This window comes from Lethenteron reissneri, chromosome 45 (assembly GCF_015708825.2).
Source record: "Lethenteron reissneri isolate LAM-NWPU_2019-01 chromosome 45, ASM1570882v1, whole genome shotgun sequence".
NCBI classification, from domain to species: domain Eukaryota; kingdom Metazoa; phylum Chordata; class Hyperoartia; order Petromyzontiformes; family Petromyzontidae; genus Lethenteron; species Lethenteron reissneri.
The window spans coordinates 3,623,349-3,642,141 of NC_083823.1; the positions used below are offsets into that span (position 1 = coordinate 3,623,349).

The window sequence follows — 18,793 nt, forward strand, 5'->3', positions numbered from 1 at the left end:
TTGGATCCACCGCTCCAACAAGTCGCTCGGGATGGTGCGATTCCTTTCAACCTCGCGGGGCAAGTGCAATCGTCTGGCAATCGAGTGGCGGCGGTGGTGGTGGTGGCGGCGGCGGTGGTGGTGGTGGCGGCGGCGGTGGTGGTGGTGGTGGTGGTGGCGGTGGTGGTGGTGGTGGTGGTGGGCGGCGGCGGCGGTGTGGTGGTGGCGGTGGTGGTGGCGGTGGTGGTTATTTAACCGGGTGCTCGCCGCGTCCCGAATCTCTGCAAACACCTCCAGCACCTCCGATTAGCGCGGTTGGCTACAGTACGGTGCGAAAGAAGTTGAACGTACACACGTGCCACTGAACGCGTCGCTGAAACACAATACCACGGTGGCTAGCAGATGTTAACTACCTCGCCTGGTATACAGGAAGCCATGGGTTCGATCCCGACCCTGATGCCTGCTGTATATTTGGAGTTTGCCTGCCTCCGGCAGTACGTGTACTAAAATTGGAACGATACAGAGAAGATTGGCATGGCCTCTTCGCAAGGATGACACGTGAATTCCCCGCGGTCGCGTGGATCTTTTCTCCGGGTCCTCCGTTGTTTCCCTCCATCCGCATTTAGAATCAACACCACGCGTTAAGAGTATTTGGCTGCTATGAATTTTCCGCGTGATAAGCCACTTCGTTGAGCTATCATCGCGTGTGGCCAAGTCGCTTAAGAGCTGTACAGCTCAGTGCGCCTTACCTGGTAAAATAAAAATAGCGAGCTTGTAGCTACCGTGATTTCCCTGCAATTGCCGCATACACGTCTTCAGGTTTTCAGTTTTTAATTTCATCTTAAGGTCACCCCAGTCACGAGATACACCAACAACAAAGACGGTAAACAACGCTTTATGTGCTGATATACTTTATCTATGTTTCATTCATTTTTCATACTTCCTTACCCTTTGCTTTATTTAGTCACTCCCATTGTGTTTTTTTTTTAATCAGGTTTTGTTGTTGTTGTTTCTGTAGCAACTTTCTGACCCCGTGCCCCTACTCCTGGACATCTGTGAGAATAGAGCTTTGCAGCCCATGGGATTCCTCCTCAGTCTAAATAACGATTCCGATTCTGATGTGCGGATTCTGTCCGGCGCGCACCATCGCAGTCTGCGCGGGTCTAGGTTTATTTTCATTTAATATTTTTTTTAAAATTCATATTATTGATGAGTTCTTTGCTATTGACGTTGGGTGCAATGGACAAGCCACAGCTCGCCTACGCAGCAAGATCTGTTTATTGTCAGAGCGCATGCTGTTAAGCGAGCACATCTGCACGCCAGCATAGCACGTGTCAGGCGCTGATGTGGCCAGCACCAACGCCGCATACCCCAGCCGTCTTTGTCTCCCCATTGCTGCTGACATGGGCCACAACCTGCGGGTGGGGTGGGGGAATTCACAGTTTGCAATTGCCTCCCCCCAGCTTTTCGTAAAGGTGAACGCACACGCACGTTGTATGTATGTTGAACTTTGTTCGCACCATACGCAGTGGGTCAGGATGTGACCTGCATGGTCAACATCCTGACCTTGCAGGAGGAGTCGAACCCACGTGATGGGTACAACGCGATGTGCAATGTGGTTGTTATAGACGTGTACGTGTGTATGGCGACAGCGTGTGAGATCATCATCATCATCACCATCAACACACGATGAGCAGTAGCGTGGGCATGGCCATTGTGGTGAGAGATTGAGGTCAGTCGGTCGCTCAGCTGGTAGAGCGAACGGCTCGCAATCGGAATGGTTGCGAGTTCAACTATAGTTCGAGGGGTTGACTCAAGCCCATCATTCCTCCGGGGTCGATACAATGAGTACCACTCTGTGGGTGGGGGGAGCCTGGAGTTGAACGTTTGCAGGCAGCCCACAGCACGGATGTCTGCGGAGAGGGAGTTACAGCTCTCACTCCATATGATGCCGTTTTGAAAATAAAAAAACAGGCGACGTTTCGGACAATGACCGTTCTTTATAGCAGATAAATAGGTCAGAGTGGATAACACGAGTTGGAGACTACGCCATTGGGGCCTGATGAGAATTACATTTACAAAAAATAATAATCTGATGACACCCCTGTTTGATATCTACATTGGCATAGGGACAAAGTTGCATTCATAGTAGCGACTGAGTAACAGACTAAAGCCCGATTTAAAGCTTTCGTGACTGCAGGGATTCATCTTCTTGGGTCTTTCGGTAAAGTCACGTAGAAGGGAAATAATAAAATAATAAAAATAAAACATAATAAAATAATACGCTCCAAGCGTGGTGGTGTTTCATTCAGACGCTGTCTCCCCGACAGACCCGAGGACGTCTGCTTGCGTTGTGGCCGAAACGTCGTGAGAATTAATGTTTTATTTTTATTATTTTAGTATTTCCCTTCTCCGTGACTTTACCGAAAGAACCAAGAAGACGGCAAAGTTAGTGAGTCCCTTCTAAATGTCTGGGCACTCCATCCGAGGGTGTTGGGCGCTGCCAGGAGACAGCGAAAACGCCGTGAGTCAAGACGGAGGAACAACGCCGCGTCCTGTGCAGCGACACTCGATGAAACGCGAGACTACGACTTGCGAGCGTTCGCATCGGCTTAGCCAGGTGGCGCGCGCGCGTGCGCGTGCACGTGTGTACGTGCGGTGCGCTTGGGCTGTGTCGGTGAGTGGGGAGCGGTGGTGCGGTGGTGAGCGCAGTGTTTGTGTGGGGAGCGGTGGTGCCGTGGTTAGCAGGCTGTGTGTGTGTGGGGAGTGGTGTTTCAGTGATTAGCGCACTGTGTGTAGGGAGCGGTGGTGCCGTGGTTAGTGCATTGTGTGTGTGTAGGGAGCGGTGGTGCAGTGGTTAGTGCATTGTGTGTGTGTAGGGAGCGGTGGTGCCGTGGTTAGTGCATTGTGTGTGTGTAGGGAGCTGTGGTGCAGTGGTTAGTGCATTGTGTGTGTGTGGGGAGCGGTGGTGCAGTGGTTAGTGCATTGTGTGTGGAGAGCGGTGGTGCAGTGGTTAGCGCGCTGTGTGTGTGTGTAGGGAGCAGTGGTGCAGTGGTTAGTGCATTGTGTGTGTGGGGGGAGCGGTGGTGCAGTGGTTAGCACACTGTGTGTGTGTGGGGAGCGGTGGTGCAGTGGTTAGTGCATTGTGTGTATGTGGGGAGCGGTGGTGCAGTGGTTAGTGCATTGTGTGTGTAGGGAGCGGTGGTGCAGTGGTTAGTGCATTGTGTGTGTGTGGGGAGCGGTGGTGCAGTGGTTAGTGCATTGTGTGTATGTGGGGAGTGGTGGTGCAGTGGTTAGTGCATTGTGTGTGTGGGGAGCGGTGGTGCAATGGTTATCGCACTGTGTGTGGGGAACGGTGGTGCAGTGGTTAGTGCACTGTGTGTGTAGGGAGCGGTGGTGCAGTGGTTAGCGCACTGTGTGTGTGTGTGGGGAGCGGTGGTGCAGTGGTTAGCGTACTGTGTATGTGGGGAACGGTGGTGCAGTGGATAGCGCACTGTGTGTATAGGGAGCGGTGGTGCAGTGGTTAGTGCATTGTGTGTGTGTGGGAAGCGGTGGTGCAGTGGTTAGCACGCTGTGTGTGGGGGGAGCGATGGTGCAGTGGTTAGTGCATTGTGTGTGTGGGGAGCGGTGGTGCAATGGTTATCGCACTGTGTGTGTGTGGGGAGCGGTGGTGCAGTGCTTAGCGCACTGTGTATGTACGTGTAGAGCGGTAGTGCAGCGGTTAGCACGTTGCGTTACGAACCCGGCGACCCGAGTTCTATTCCCGCTCAAGGCCAACACCGGTGACTATTATCTGAACCGGTCCTGGACCACCCCTAGATCGACTCAAGCCTAAAACGGGTACCTGGTGTGGTGTGTAAACATCGCCACCGGGAAGACAAAGGCGGCCGTGCGTGTGGATGGCCACCCACCCCCTCGTGTGCCGTGCCGGCCCTCATAGGTGCTGCTCGCAAACGACACTTGCCCCAACAGTCTGTCGAAGGCTACACGGGGGATCTTTGTCTTTGTTTGGCGTGCGTGTGCGCGTGCGCACGACACCCGAACGTATCGCATCGCCAGCTCATTACCCTCGGCTTTGACGAGGAATTCGTCGGATCTTCAATCGGCGGTGGGAGCCGAGAAGGAATTTGCGGTCGGAGGAGAAATTTGACAGCGTTGGGGCTGCTCCGTGAGAATGACAAAGAGGGCGGCGCCAGGAGTGACCGTGAAAATTGTTAAGCCACCGCCGCCTTTTATACGATGAAGAAGGGGTACATTGCCCGAAACGTCGCCTGTTATATATTTGTTTTGAAGGCCGCACTCACACACGTATGTATATGTACGTTGGACTTCGTGTGCCCCGTACGTAGAGGGAAGGATAACAAACCTAAGCACGAAAAGCAGTTCTAAAGGAACGAGTTTTTAATCTACGTTGAAAAGTGGCTTCCTAACATCGGACGGAAGAGCGTTCCAGACGGCCACAGAAGCGCATTAATGCCTCGCGGAGGATCACTCCGCTGAACAAAATTGTGTTCCGCGGTTCAGTTTGCAAGTACGACTTTTCGTTTAAAAATCAATGTCATTTTAAAAATATATGTCATGGAAGCTGGTTCGTAAGTGCGGGTGTTCGTAAGTGCGGGTGGTTGTAAGTCGGGGTTTCGTAAGTCGGGTGTTCATAAGTCGAGGAGTTCATGTGGTGAAATTAATAGTCTGAATATGAGACCTGGCCACAGGACCCTTGAGTATTTACAATCCCCAACACAGATAGACAGGGGTGGTTTTTCGCTATCCAGATTGCCCCCCCCCCCCCCCCCCCCACTGGTCACATAAGCGCGTGGGAGGCAAAGTTAGCCAGCGATTTAAAAACCCCGGTCTCCACCGCCTTGCCCTCCGCGCTCTTAATCGAACGTCAATCAGGCCAACGTGGCAACTCTGGAGACGCAACAATTCTCGCGAGAGATCGATGTTTATTTTTGTGCCGAGTGTACCGGTGAGGACCACGTAGCGGCTTTGGACAAAAAGATGCGATTAATTCGGTCGTGGGCCGCGCAACAGCGTGAGTCGCTCTTGAATACAACTGCCCTGGACAATTGTCGATGCACCATTGGAACCTCATTTGCCAGTAAAAAATATGATAATTGTAAATGCTTACCCCGAGCTCTCATACTCTGATGGTGCATTGTCTTTGAGTTGTGCGCCTTTTGGCGTCATCTGGTCCAACACCATGTGAGACTAGGCTCTAAGGAAAGCTGTCTCGGGTGTGAACCAATCAACTTCAAGGACAGTGCATACATTATCAGAGTTATGTTTTTTGTTTGCATTATGACTGCAGGTATTGTGGTCTATGCAAACATGACTCCTTGTAAAAAAAAAATGTGTCAGTTTTGTTGCCAGATAGAAGGGTAAAAAACCAATTATCACAATTGGTGATGCGTCAAATGCTCTCCGGAGCAATAGCGATTGAGTGCGGTGCCTTGTGAACTTCAGCGCACGTGGAACTTCTGTCGCACCGTACGTAGCAAAAAAACGCGCTAATGTGGAATGCTTCGGACAGAGGTCGTTCAATTCCATCTGTAAGTCCGTACTGTACGTGCGCCGCAGTGGTGAATTATGGCGAGGTTTTCTTTTTGCTTAGGCGTTGACTGCTTGATGTAGTGAGGGTCACTGTGCATTTAATGAGGGAGTTTAAAAGTTCGATGAGCTAATCGATTTTTGTATTGATCGGTCCACTCACTCCACCGTTGAGTATTAAACGCACCGGGTTCGGGAAGATCAGCCGGACTTCCTACGGTGTTCATCATTCGCCATGGTTCCACCGTCTGGATATGTCCACTCACTTCACGTGGATCGAGGCCAGAACGATGAGGCTTTTATTCACGTGCGCGGGGTCAATGTTATAAAACACTTGCAGTTTCTCCCGTATATTCAGTCTGACACGGGAACCTAACCCCACTGGCTGTGACGGTCCCACCTGAAGACGGAGACTTGTGTTGCCTCCGAAACGTCGTGATTTAATTGATTCATTTTCACTTATTATTATTTTATTTCTATATTTTTTTACCTACGTGACTTTACCGAAAAAACCTAAGAGTATGAATTTTTGCAGTCACGAAAGCTTCAAATCTAGAATTAACCCCACCCCACCCAAATATAAACACAGTACCCTATCTACATTCGCGAATGCGGTACGACTTTTCGCAGCAGATTTTTAAGAACGTAACCGCCCATCGCGCGTGGTGGGATATCGCGCGTAGGTTCACTTCGCAACTCTTCCAACACGTTTGTGGCCCAGCGTGAAAAGGGAGTGATGCCCAACAAAGAAAACATTCGCAACAGAGAGGCGCGTTGCCTCGTCTAGAGCGGTGGTGCTTCTTCTTCTTCTTCTGAACCTGTGGGTGCACGCATCCCCTGTGGGTGCGTGCTGATGCCCTCTCTGGGGGTGCGAGATGCCCTTTCTGACAACCAAAGAGGGTGCCAGGCTGCAGTAAATGTGAAGAGCCCCACTGGCTTCGAGCCCTCCTGGAGGCCTTTCCGCCAGCAAGCAATCGCAACTCAGAGCCCCGAGTTTGATTCCTGCCCACGGTAAAAACATCCCAGTTGCGGGGCGATTAATCGATCCGAATTCTGAGCCAATTCCTGGGACCAACAACGGCGTTGTGGTGGGCGGGGGGGAGCCTTCGTCCAGCAGTGGAGTGACACGTGTGTGAGTGAATTCATGATTATGCCCCCCCCCCCCACCCGAGTAATCGATTCGCACCCCCAGGTGATTCTCGTAGCTAAAGTGGCAAGGGGGGAGGGGGTGTGGGTGAGAACACGGCAACGATTAATAACGATCGTAATTAAAACCAAATTGTTTGCACGGTGAGAATGATAATTAGCTTGCAATGGAATTGGGGGGTGGGGGGGGGGGTACGGGAAGAGAGAAAGGGGGGGGGAGTGGGGGAACACGTGGCCTCGGAGGGGATTATAAATAAATAAATGCAACATCAATCCCGGGGGCTGTGGTAACGGGCGGCGTCACGACCGCGGTGGTGTCGCGTTGCATGAGCAGCGCTCGTTAAGCCAAATTAGCGCTCGCGGCCCGGCGCTCCCCGGGGGCCGCCGGGGAGCGCCGTTTATTTTTAAGGCGCGCGCGGTGCCGCGTTGTTATCCAGCGCGGGGCACCGCTGGGAAATCACGGGCTGGTGGTGGGGGGGGTATGTGGGGGGGGGGTATGTGGGGGGGGGGAGGTGGTGGGGGGGGAGGTGGTAGGGTGGATGTGGGGGGGGAGGTGGTGAATGGGGGGGGGGGGGCGGGGGAGGTGGTGAATGGGGGGGGGGGCGGGGGAGGTGGTGAATGGGGGGGGGCGGGGGAGGTGGTGAATGGGGGGGGAGGGGGGCGGGGGAGGTGGTAGGGTGGATGTGGGGGGGGAGGTGGTGGGGGGGGGGGCAGGGGAGGTGGTGGGGGGGGGGGCAGGGGAGGTGGTGGGGGGGCGTGGGAGGTGGTGGGGAGGCGGCGGCGGTGGTTTGGGGCGGGGATCGACAGGAACGGGAGATCACACCGGTGTTGGCCGTGAGCGGGAATCGAACTCGGGTTCTCCGGGTTCGTAGCGCAGCGCAGCGCTAACCACTACACCGCCGCTCCCCACCACACACACGGAGACACAGACGCACAGAAAAACACACACAGACACACGCACACACACACAGACCCACAAACAGACACACACGCAGACAGACAGACACACACACACGCACAAAGACGCACGTGCATTGGCACGTGTCTCTCTTCCTTCGCTGGGTCGACTTGCTCCCTCCACGGCGTCGTCAACTCCGTGAACATTTCTGCACCTCCCCGACGCCAAGAAGCTTCAGTTGTGAGCGCAGGGAAACCATCAGCTCCTTCATCACTCCACGAAACCCCTCTCCCCGAAATCCGCCCCTTTGATGTTGGAGTGGACCAGTTATGACACCCAACAGATTTCATGTATTATGGGGGGTCGGGGGGGTTTGTTGTTGTTGTCGCTGTTGTTGTTGTTTTTGTTTTGGGAAGCCGCCGGTTTCGACAGCTCCTGCCGGAGCCTCGCCGCATAACCGTGGAGACGCGAGGCCGGTGATTTTATCCACGACGTACACAAAAACATTAAACAAAAAAACTCGCCGAAGGTCGGCGATGGTAGGCAACTGGCGCTCCTTGGAAAGGAAGAGCGTGTTGATATAGGCGACGTTTCGGGCTGTGGCCCTTCGCCACGTAGGCCAGAGAGGCAAGAGTCTGGCCCGCTCGCTGTGTGTGTGTGTGTGTGCCGTGAGTGAGGATGACCATCTGCCAGAAACGTCGCCTCTTTTATCCGTTTTCTTTTTAGGGCCGACGTGTTTTGTTGTTGTTGTTGTTTGTTTGCGTTTGTTGCACCGCTGTCAACGCAGGCAGCGGTAGCATCGCCGGGCAAATGTGTTGATTTTCAAACGCAGAGCAGTTTGACATTTTCGCTGTTCTGGCGCGGTGCAAAGGTAACATCACCATCATTATCAGCAGCCAGCATCACCATCAGCAGAGTGGCAACATCACCATCAGCAGCAACATCACCATCAGCAGCAGTGGTAACATTACCATCATCATCAGCAGCAACATCACCATCATCATCAGCAGCAACAACACCATCAGCAGCAGTGGCAACATCACCATCATCATCAGCAGCAACATCACCATCACCATCAGCAGCAACATCACCAGCAGCAGCAACATCACCATCATCAGCAGTGGTAACATCACCATCATCATCAGCAGCAACATCACCATCATCACCATCATCATCAGCAGCAACATCACCATCAGCAGCAGTGGCAACATCACCATCATCATCAGCAGCAACATCACCATCATCATCAGCAGTGGTAACATCACCATCATCATCAGCAGCAACATCACCATCATCATCAGCAGTGGTAACATCACCATCATCATCAGCAGCAACATCACCAGCAGCAGCAGTGGTAACATCACCATCATCATCAACAGCAACATCACCATCATCATCAGCAGCAACATCACCAGCAGCAGCAGTGGTAACATCACCATCATCATCAACAGCAACATCATCATCAGCAGCAACATCACCATCAGCAGCAGCAACATCACCATCAGCAGCAACATCACCATCATCATCAGCAGCAACATCACCATCAGCAGCAACATCACCATCAGCAGCAGCAACATCACCATCAGCAGCAACATCACCATCATCATCAGCAGCAACATCACCATCAGCGGCAGTGGTAACATCACCATCATCATCAGCAGCAACATCACCATCATCATCAGCAGCAACATCACCATCATCATCAGCAGCAGCAACATCACCATCATCATCAGCAGTGGTAACATCACCATCATCATCAGCAGCAACATCACCATCATCATCAGCAGCAACATCACCATCATCATCAGCAGCAACATCACCATCATCATCAGCAGTGGTAACATCACCATCATCATCAGCAGCAACATCACCATCATCATCAGCAGCAACATCACCATCATCATCAGCAGCAACATCACCATCATCATCAGCAGTGGTAACATCACCATCATCATCAGCAGCAACATCACCATCATCATCAGCAGCAACATCACCATCAGCAGCAGTGGTAACATCACCATCAGCACAAGCAAAGGGATTTCCTTGCTGCTCAAAATTTAGCATTCGAGTCGTTGGTGCTTGTCTCCCGTTTGCAGCCCTGCTGAGTCAGTTGTGGAAATTCCACATTCCTATGGCAGGGGCGAGTTTGTCCATAGGATAGCTTCCCACAGCCCCCTCCAAAAAAGTACCTATTTTATCAACCCTGTTGGAGGGATGATGGGGCCGAGTCAACCCACCAACCAGGATTTGAACTCCACACCTTCCGATTGCAAGCCGCTTGCTCTACTGCTGAGTCACCTTTGTATCACTTCCTAAAGCCAACGAACTCGCCGGCAGGCTGCCAACGTTTAAACTCTTTTACCCCTTTCACCGATTTTGAAGCCAAATATTTTACATTCCCCCCCCCCCAAACATGTAAACCGATATGATTAGCTACCGCCTCAAGTATTGGCAAGTATGGTATTATGTATTATTATCCTCATCAGCATCATCAGCAGCAGCACCATCAAAAGCGGTAAGAACATTTGATATTGTGCATTCTCACGGGTCCAGTCCATCACGAATGTGCATTGACCGCACGTTGACGGAGGCTCTCTGAAACAACACTTTTGGCGGAACTGGCTCCTGACTTCGGGATGGATTCCCGAAACTCCGCTGAGGCGCATCGCGCTCCGAGGTCTACATGCGGCGGATCTCAGCCGCAGCGTCGCCGCGAGTCACCGCGGAGTCGATTTGGTGACCGTTGAAGCCGGGACGCACCGATCGGCGAAATAGGACGGAGCAAATTGATGAAAGACTTTTGAAGACGAGTAGCAACATCGTCGTCGGCTGACAGAGGCAAGCGCTGTCATCATCGGCAGCATACGATGTGACTGGTATCGGCCGATCATCCCAATGCTAAATGTGACTCAATTGGGCTGACACCCAGCGCCGGATTATTCGAGTGGCACAAGTAGCTACACACGATGCTACGGGCCCCGCACTTTCAAGGGCCCCGCGCTAAATGCTTTCAAGCTATCAATTCCGGTTGAGTGATTCTGCACTTGCTCTATTACTATAGTACTATACCGGCTTCGACTTTTACGAACGATTGGGTGTTTAAGATGAGCGATTTGTCGTATTATATGGCTGTATAATGAATAAAAAAATCCAATTACTTTACTATGCAAGTTAAAAATGTTGTGTTTAAATATTTACGTGTTTTTTTTATTTAGGGCCCCTTTATAATATCATGCTACAGGCCCCCCACTAGCTTCGTCCGGCACTGATGACACCCACACAGCAACGGCGCCCCAGACCGCACGTAACCTGGCAGATCCCTCCTCGAAACTCACTCAGCCTCGAGACTCGGTGAGACTTTGCGGGGTAAAACAAAGACAAGCGCGCGCGACATGATGTAATCATCATGACCGAGCCGCTCCACGCCGTGCCGAGTTTCACGAGACAACGTCGCGTTATTATCCGCGCGCATTTATTTGCAAATTTTGCGGATGTCCACGCAACGAAGGCCCACGCGCAGCGAGCCCACTTACAAATGTATTCGGACCAACGCTGCCACCGTGATCTCCCATAGAAGAAGCAGCAGCAGCAGCAGCAGGAGCAGCGATTTCGAGCGAAGCTTCCCAAACGTCGCGACGCACTAACAGCGTCCGGTTCGTGGTGAGCGCACGGATGCGCGCGTGAATGCATGCCAGTGTTCCGTGATGCGTACGTGCCCGACTGTGTTCATAGGCGCTCGCCAACAGCACTTGCCCCGAAGAGTCTGTTAAGGCTATAACGGGGAGAGTGGGATCTTTGTCTTTGTTTGTGTGCGTGCGCGTCTGCGTAACCCCGCGACCCAAGTTCGATTCCCGCTCACGGCCAACGTCAGTGACGAACATCCGAACCGGTTCTGGGACCTCCCCCCCCTAGGTAGATTCAGCCTTAAATGGGGGCCAGGCGCGGCGCGATGACAACGGCGTCGGAGCCCCGTGCTGAACACCAACCCCTTCGCGTGCCGTTCTCGCCAACAGCACTTGCCCCAGAAGTCTGCCGAGGCTCCTGGGGGGGGGGGTACCTTTGCCTCTGTATTACGACGTGTGCGTCTGTGTGCCCTGACTTGTCTATGCGCTTCACACGCGCTCGTGCACGTGGGAAGCGCACGTGTGAAGCGTGCGCGTGCGTGTGCGTGCGTGTGCGTGCGCGTGTGAACGTAGCGCAAAAAAACTTTTCACTTTTTCAACAAACTGTAGTGCGTGCACACGTGGGGCGTGGTGCGTGTGCAGCGCCGCGTGCCACGTTCAGCCCACGGGGCTCTCAAACCTGCGGGGCGTGCCCCGGTCGCCTCGCAGAGGGGGGGGGGGGGGGGACACACAGGAGTCTGCAGCAGGGATACCGTGCAGGAGAAATGTTAAAAAGGTGTGCGGGGAGCTTCGGCGTCGCGTGCGGTGACAAAAACGCAGACGGATGCGCAGCGTGAAACACGTGACTTGCTAACACCACAATGACTAGGGGTGTGAATGTGTCGTAATAATATTCGTGTGTGCTGTTCTCATCCACAATACAAGTTTGTTTGGGTTAGATCGCTAAACCCGCCACCACCGACACAGCCAATTACTAGTACAGCACTAACCGGTGTGTTGAAGAGCAAAGCCAGAACATTTACAATCTTGAGTACGACGTTTCACCAGAAATTACAACTAGCTTCATCAATTAAGCTTGTTGCAATTACTGAAGCTAGTTGTAATTACTGGCGAAATGTCGTACTCAGATTGTAAATGTTGTGGCTTTGCTCTCCAACACACCGGTTAGTGCTGTACTAGCAACGAATTGGCCACGTTCTATTTAAGTGACAACCCTTACTAGTTGGCTGTGTCGGGTGGTGGCAGGTTTAACGACACTTTTATATATTTCCGCGATCTCACCAAAAAAAACCTGTATTATGGATGATGTTGGTCGCGAAAGCCTACGTGTTAATACTGGTCTCAGTATGTATGTATGTTGAACGTCTTTCGCACCATACGTATCCAACCGTGCTGTTCGAAGTAACTTTGGGGGGACCCTGGGAATTGTTGTCTGGATTGGGGGGCCACAACCCCAACAAGGCTGAGAACTACTGGGTTTAATAACAGCCACTACCATCGGCGTGAATCGTGATGTCTCCTCGTTCTTATGCTTCTTTGGGACACGACGGAGATCTCTTCCTCTTCACCACGAAAATCTTCTGGCCGGACACTGTCAGCAAGTAGCTGTGATCTTCAAACATCACTGGGGGAAGAGAGGGACACAATATCAAAGTGTTACCTTACAAAGCAGTGAACCATCTTGCCGCAGCCTACATCATTTGACATTTTAACACGTAGGCTTTCGCGACCAATAGTATTCATAATTCTGGCGAATTGCCCGATGATGCTGGATGCAATTACCAGTGAAACGTCGTACAACTCAAATTGTAAATGTTGTGATTTCACGCTTCAACACACCGGTGGGCTAAAGCAGTGAACTATTTGTCTTTTGTCAACGTGACACTTTTTTACTGATTGGCCGTGTCGGGTGGTGGAGGGTTACGACACATTTATAAATAACGCGATCTAAACCCAAAAACGTTGATTATGAATCATTTGATATGCTGTACCCATATGTCCCCTCAAGGTCTACGGGTGACTGAGGTTTGTCCCGTGTAGCCCCCAGGCTACGGAACGCTCTTCCACGTGACATCAGATGGATCTCTCAGAGTCTGTGGACATTTGTTTAAAATGCGCCTCAAAACTTATTTATACGCTTCTGCTTATTAAACTTTTAGGTCATTTAGTAAATTATTCTTAAAATGTATTTAAATTATTGTTATGCTGAGTGTCTGCTGCTGCTGTGTCCTGTACAGAGCTTCGAGATCCTCGATGTAAAGCCGCTATATAAATTGAATTATTATGACTAATCAGGGCTCATGTGCTCACAGCAACAAGATTTAAAAGTGTGACTTCCTGCTCGGAGGAGAATTGGAACAGTGCCCCATCTCCCTTTAGACCCCTTGAGCCAGTCATGTGAATTATTCCTTCCCATGACGGCTGCACGTAGAATAAGGCCTGACCGTGCAGGCAGTGATGAGAAGGAAACTGGCACCATTTGGACACACGTGTAGGAGGATGGACAACAGCAGGAAAATTAAAAGTGTGGTGCTGGGAAAAATGGAAGGAACAGGACGGAGAGGAAGACCTGACAGAGAATAGATTCACGGCCACGTATGAGATTGGCGTCAGAAAGATATTGGCACGAGACAGAGGAAAGTGGGGAAAAAAATATGAAGTGTGCAGTGGATACCTACGGGGATATCTGCCCTGTGGATCGCGATGATGATGATGGGGACGAATCTATCCATGGGAAAAACGTTGCATTTCCCCATAAAGTCAGTGCCGGATTATCCCGGTAGCACAAGTAGCTAGACATGCTACGGGCCACGCACTTTCAAGGGCCCCGCGCTAAATGCTTTCAAGCCATCAATTCCGGTTCAGTGATTCTGCACTTGCTCTATTACTATAGTACTGTACCGCCTTCAACTTTTATAAACGACCGGGTGTTTAAGGTTAGCGATTTGTCGTATCATCTGGCTGTATAGCAAATGAAAAAATACAATCACTTTACTATGCAAGTGAAAAATCTGCGTGTTTTTTTTATTTAGGTCCCCTTCATAACATCATGCTATAGGCCCCGCACTCGCTTCATCCTGGCACTGCATAAAGTAGTACTGATTTTATCGTCCCGAGGGATGATAGGGGCCGAGTCAACCCCCACATCCCCCTCCCTCCCTCCCTCCCAGCCAGGGTTTGAACTCACGACATTCGAATTGCGAGTCGCTCACTATACCAGCTGAGCCAAATCGCCGGTTGAAGATCCGCAGGGGTCAATGAATTAAATTTATATGGCAGTAATAAGTATACCCCGTAAAAACAAAGTTTTTTACTATAAACCCTTTATATGTGTGGCAGCGAACTTAATATAAAGGATTTAAAAATATATTCGCCTGTGGAGGACGCGGGGATCGATCCCGCGACCTTTGGCATGGGAAGCGAGGGCGCTACCAACTGCGCTACTCCGCCACGGCCTGTGGAGAGTTACGCTCTGGGCTCCTACACTCTGACGTTCAGCCAAAGCCATGAATGCGTTCTATTTGAATATATGTAAAATACTTTTTTTTTGCCTAAAAAGTGTAAAATTTTGGGAATTTTTTTTCACGAACAATAATTGTCTGGCACAACGAGTCTGTGTGGAAAATGTCAGCTCGATTGGATCACGGGAAGTGGGTTAAAAAACGACCGAAAGATTTGCACGGTCCTAAGCAAGCAAGCACGCAAGCAAGCACGCGAACTTAATATAAAGGATTTAAAAAAACAAAATGTAATGACATCCTGACCCTGGTAGGGTAAACAGAAAGGGTACATTTCGATGTAAAGCTTTCGTGACTGCAGGGATTCATCTTCTTGGTTCTTTCGGTAAAGTCACGTAGAAGGGAAATAATAAAATAATAAAAATAAAACATAATAAAATAATTCTCACGACGTTTCGGCCGCTTGCGTTGTGGCCGAAACGTCGTGAGAATTATTTTATTATGTTTTATTTTTATTATTGTATTACTTCCCTTCTACGTGACTTTACTGAAAGAACCAAGAAGAAAGAATACAGGCGCAGCCCTGCAATTGCTTGGTCACGCCACTGCTGAAAAAAGTGCCTCCACTAGCCAGAGCTCTAAGAGAGCCTCTCTAGAGGTTTTTGTTTTGGCCTACTCTTCCATACTTGGAAGAGGCGTGAGTAGACCACACTTTACACCTTAACCCACCACCACACGCATCCTGCCAAATCGGCTAACTGCGGTGAACCCACACAACAAAAAGGATCGAAGTGCAAAGCAGATAAATGTCACAGCTGACAACCCATCTACAGTAAAACCTTGGATTGCGAGTAACTTGGTCTGCGAGTGTTTTGCAAGACGAGCAAACTTTTTAAAAAATATTAATTTGATAAACGAGCGAGGTCTTGCAACACGAGTAGTACGTGTATACGCTTTGTCTGCCGAGCGTCACGTGATCACAACTGATGTACCAGTGCTTTGATATACGAGTGCTTTGGATGACAAACACGTTTCCGGAACGAATAATGCTCGCAAACCGAAGGTTTTACTGTAGTTTACCCGTATTCTTGTACAGGGAAATCAAGTTTTCAGGTTTATACGGCGTACAGCTGTTTCAATACGGGCAACACATTTAATTGTGTATTTGTTTGTGTTTCTCCCTTGCGATGGGACTTTGTAGGATGAACGTTGAAAATGTATAAGGGGCACGGGCTGACCAATAAGGTCTGAGTTGGTCTGTAATAAGGTAGGGCACTGACAAGGGGTTGACAGGTATGTAGTGTACTCTTTGGTTCTTTCGGTAAAGTCACGTAGGTAGAAAAATAAAATAAAAAATAATATATCGACCGCTTGTGTTGCGATCGAAACGTCGTGATATATATTTATTTTATTTTATACCTACGTGACTTTACCAAAAATACCAATGCGTATGGATTCCTGCAGTCACGAAAGCTTCAAATCAAGATAGGTATGTAGTGGCAAGATGCTAAACATGAATTTTAAAAAATTAACCTGTAAAAACAAAGTTTTTCACTATAAATCCTTTATATGCGTGGCGGCTAGAGTCCTCTCGTCCTCTGGCTTGAGATGGCTGCCACCTATGGGTCAGATGATTGCCTGCCACCATTAAGCAATTGGTAATTAAATATAAAAAAAAATCCTAAAAAGTAAAATTTTGGAAAAAAATTTTCACGAAAATTAATTGTCACGCACAACGAGTCTGTGTGCAAAATGTCAGCTCGATTGGATCACGGAAAGTGGGTTAAAAAACGACCTAAAGATTTGCACAGTCGTAAGCGCGCAAGCAAGCAAGCGAACTTAATATAAAGGATTTAAAAATAAGAAGCCGCTGCGAGCGGTCGAAAACGTTCCCGTTGACGCCGGCCTTTAAACAACGGCGACGACGAGAGGATTGGACCGCGGCGCCGCTGTCGGCTGGCGGATCATCACGTGCCACTTGGGGGAGGTGGGAAGACGATGATCGGGGGAAGTCGCACTCAGAGCCGCCGCTTCAATCGCCCTCGCCGGCGCAACGCCGAACGGCGTTACCCTCCCCCGCCGACGGCCGATCGCCACGCGTCGTTCGTCCGATGAAGAGTACGGCTTTTTACAAAAACAATAGACGAACATGTTTTCGCTGTCAAGCGTTGGGCTCTCACCAAAAGCGTCGAGACTCTAAGCGCAGGGCGACGATGCTTTGGTGTTGCCGCATGCGCACGCACGCGCACGTGCGTGTGAAACAATCATTGTGACAGCGGTGAGCTAGGTCGACTCGGCCTTAAATGGGTATCTGGTGCGGTGTGTAAAAAACAACAAACACTTCAGCACTCTGGAGACAAAGGCGGCCGGGCGCGGTGCTGGCCACCCACCCCCTTCACGTGCCGTGCCGCTAACAGCCACTTGTCCCTACGGACTGACAAGGCTACACCCGTGAGGATCTTTGTCTTTGTGACTGTGCAGGAAACTTCAAACGAGGCATAGTTGAGATCCTGGCTTCATCCCGGGTGGGATTTGAATCTCCGCTGTGCTGACTTCGGCATTCTGTCACTCTCTCTGAAAGCCCCCCCCCCCACCCCCCACCCCCCCCGAGCGAGAGTGGGACAATCTCGGCCACCGGCACGATATTTAACTGCGCTCAACCGTTATCCGCACGGGATCGATAGGGGTAGTTTCATTTGTTGTTGTTGTTGTTGAACCGGGTGAGAAGTCAAGAGACCAGAGGTAAGAGTGCGTGGAGGGGAGTGGAGTGAGATGAGAGGGGAGAGGTAGGAGAGTGCGTGGATGGGAGTAGAGTGAGATGAGAGGGTAGAGGTAGGAGAGTGCGTGGATGGGAGTAGAGTGAGATGAGAGGGGAGAGGTAGGAGAGTGCGTGGAGGGGAGTAGAGTGAGCTGAGAGGGGAGAGGTAGGAGAGTGTGTGGAGGGGAGTAGAGTGAGCTGAGAGGGGAGAGGTAGGAGAGTGTGTGGAGGGGAGTAGAGTGAGATGAGAGGTAGGAGAGTGTGTGGAGGGGAGTAGAGTGAGCTGAGAGGGGAGAGGTAGGAGAGTGCGTGGAGGGGAGTAGAGTGAGATGAGAGGTAGGAGAGTGTGTGGAGGGGAGTAGAGTGAGATGAGAGGGGAGAGGTAGGAGAGTGTGTGGAGGGGAGTAGAGTGAGATGAGAGGGGAGAGGTAGGAGAGTGTGTGGAGGGGAGTAGAGTGAGATGAGATGGGAGAGGTAGGAGAGTGCGTGGAGGGGAGTGGAGTGAGATGAGAGGGGAGAGGTAGGAGAGTGCGTGGAGGGGAGTAGAGTGAGATGAGAGGGGAGAGGTAGGAGAGTGCGTGGAGGGGAGTGGAGTGAGATAAGAGGGGAGAGGGAGGAGAGTGCGTGGGTGAGTAGAGTGAGATGAGAGGGGAGAGGTAGGAGAGTGCGTGGAGGGGAGTGGAGTGAGATGAGAGGGGAGAGGGAGGAGAGTGCGTGGAGGGGAGTGGAGTGAGATGAGAGGGGAGAGGGAGGAGAGTGCGTGGAGGGGAGTAGAGTGAGATGAGAGGGGAGAGGTAGGAGAGTGCGTGGATGGGAGTAGAGTGAGATGAGAGGGGAGAGGTAGGAGAGTGTGTGGAGGGGAGTAGAGTGAGATGAAAGGGGAGAGGTAAGAGAGTGTGTGGAGGGGAGTAGAGTGAGCTGAGAGGGGAGAGGTAGGAGAGTGCGTGCAGGGGAGTAGTGTGAGCTGAGAGGTAGGAGAGTGCGTGGAGGGGAGTAGGGTGAGATGAGAGGCAGGAGAGTGCGTGGAGGGGAGTAGAGTGAGATGAGAGGGATCTTGAAGACGGCAAGGAGGAAGGGGGGGGGGGGCACGAGGCTCGTCGTTCAGAGTTCAGTCGTTGCTGCTGTCGGCACCGCCCCCCCCCCCCACGTCCCCGCTTTGCGGAACCGGATTCCGTTATCGGCTCTCGGCGCAATCTCGGCAGCTGCCACTAACGAGCCGTGACACCGAGTGGGTGGCTGGCAACGCAACACCCCCCCCCCCCCGGTGTTGTTTTGCAACATTCGATGTGGGGGGGGGGGGGGCGGGGGGGGTGAGATAGGAGCTGGCGAGAGAGGCGGCTCGTCCCCTCCGCCGGTTGGCCGTGAGCCAGCGGTGGCAACT

At 51.4% G+C, this 18,793-nt stretch overlaps 1 protein-coding gene and 1 non-coding gene across 2 annotated transcripts in view; one reads left to right on the forward strand and one right to left on the reverse strand.

Moving 5' to 3' along the window:
• The first annotated feature begins 455 nt into the window (after window positions 1-455).
• LOC133354024 (U6 spliceosomal RNA) lies at window positions 456-566 on the forward strand. Its single transcript, XR_009756531.1, has one exon. It is a non-coding gene; the product is annotated as a U6 spliceosomal RNA (small nuclear RNA).
• A 10,462-nt stretch (window positions 567-11,028) lies between these two features.
• The window catches only part of LOC133353798 (ragulator complex protein LAMTOR4-like), a 63,380-nt gene continuing 55,615 nt past the window's right edge, over window positions 11,029-18,793 (reverse strand). Inside the window, exon 4 of the mRNA XM_061570210.1 lies at window positions 11,029-12,820. Coding sequence (XP_061426194.1) covers window positions 12,723-12,820 — 98 coding nt within the window. The 3' untranslated portion in view covers window positions 11,029-12,722. The remainder of the gene's footprint in view (window positions 12,821-18,793) is intronic.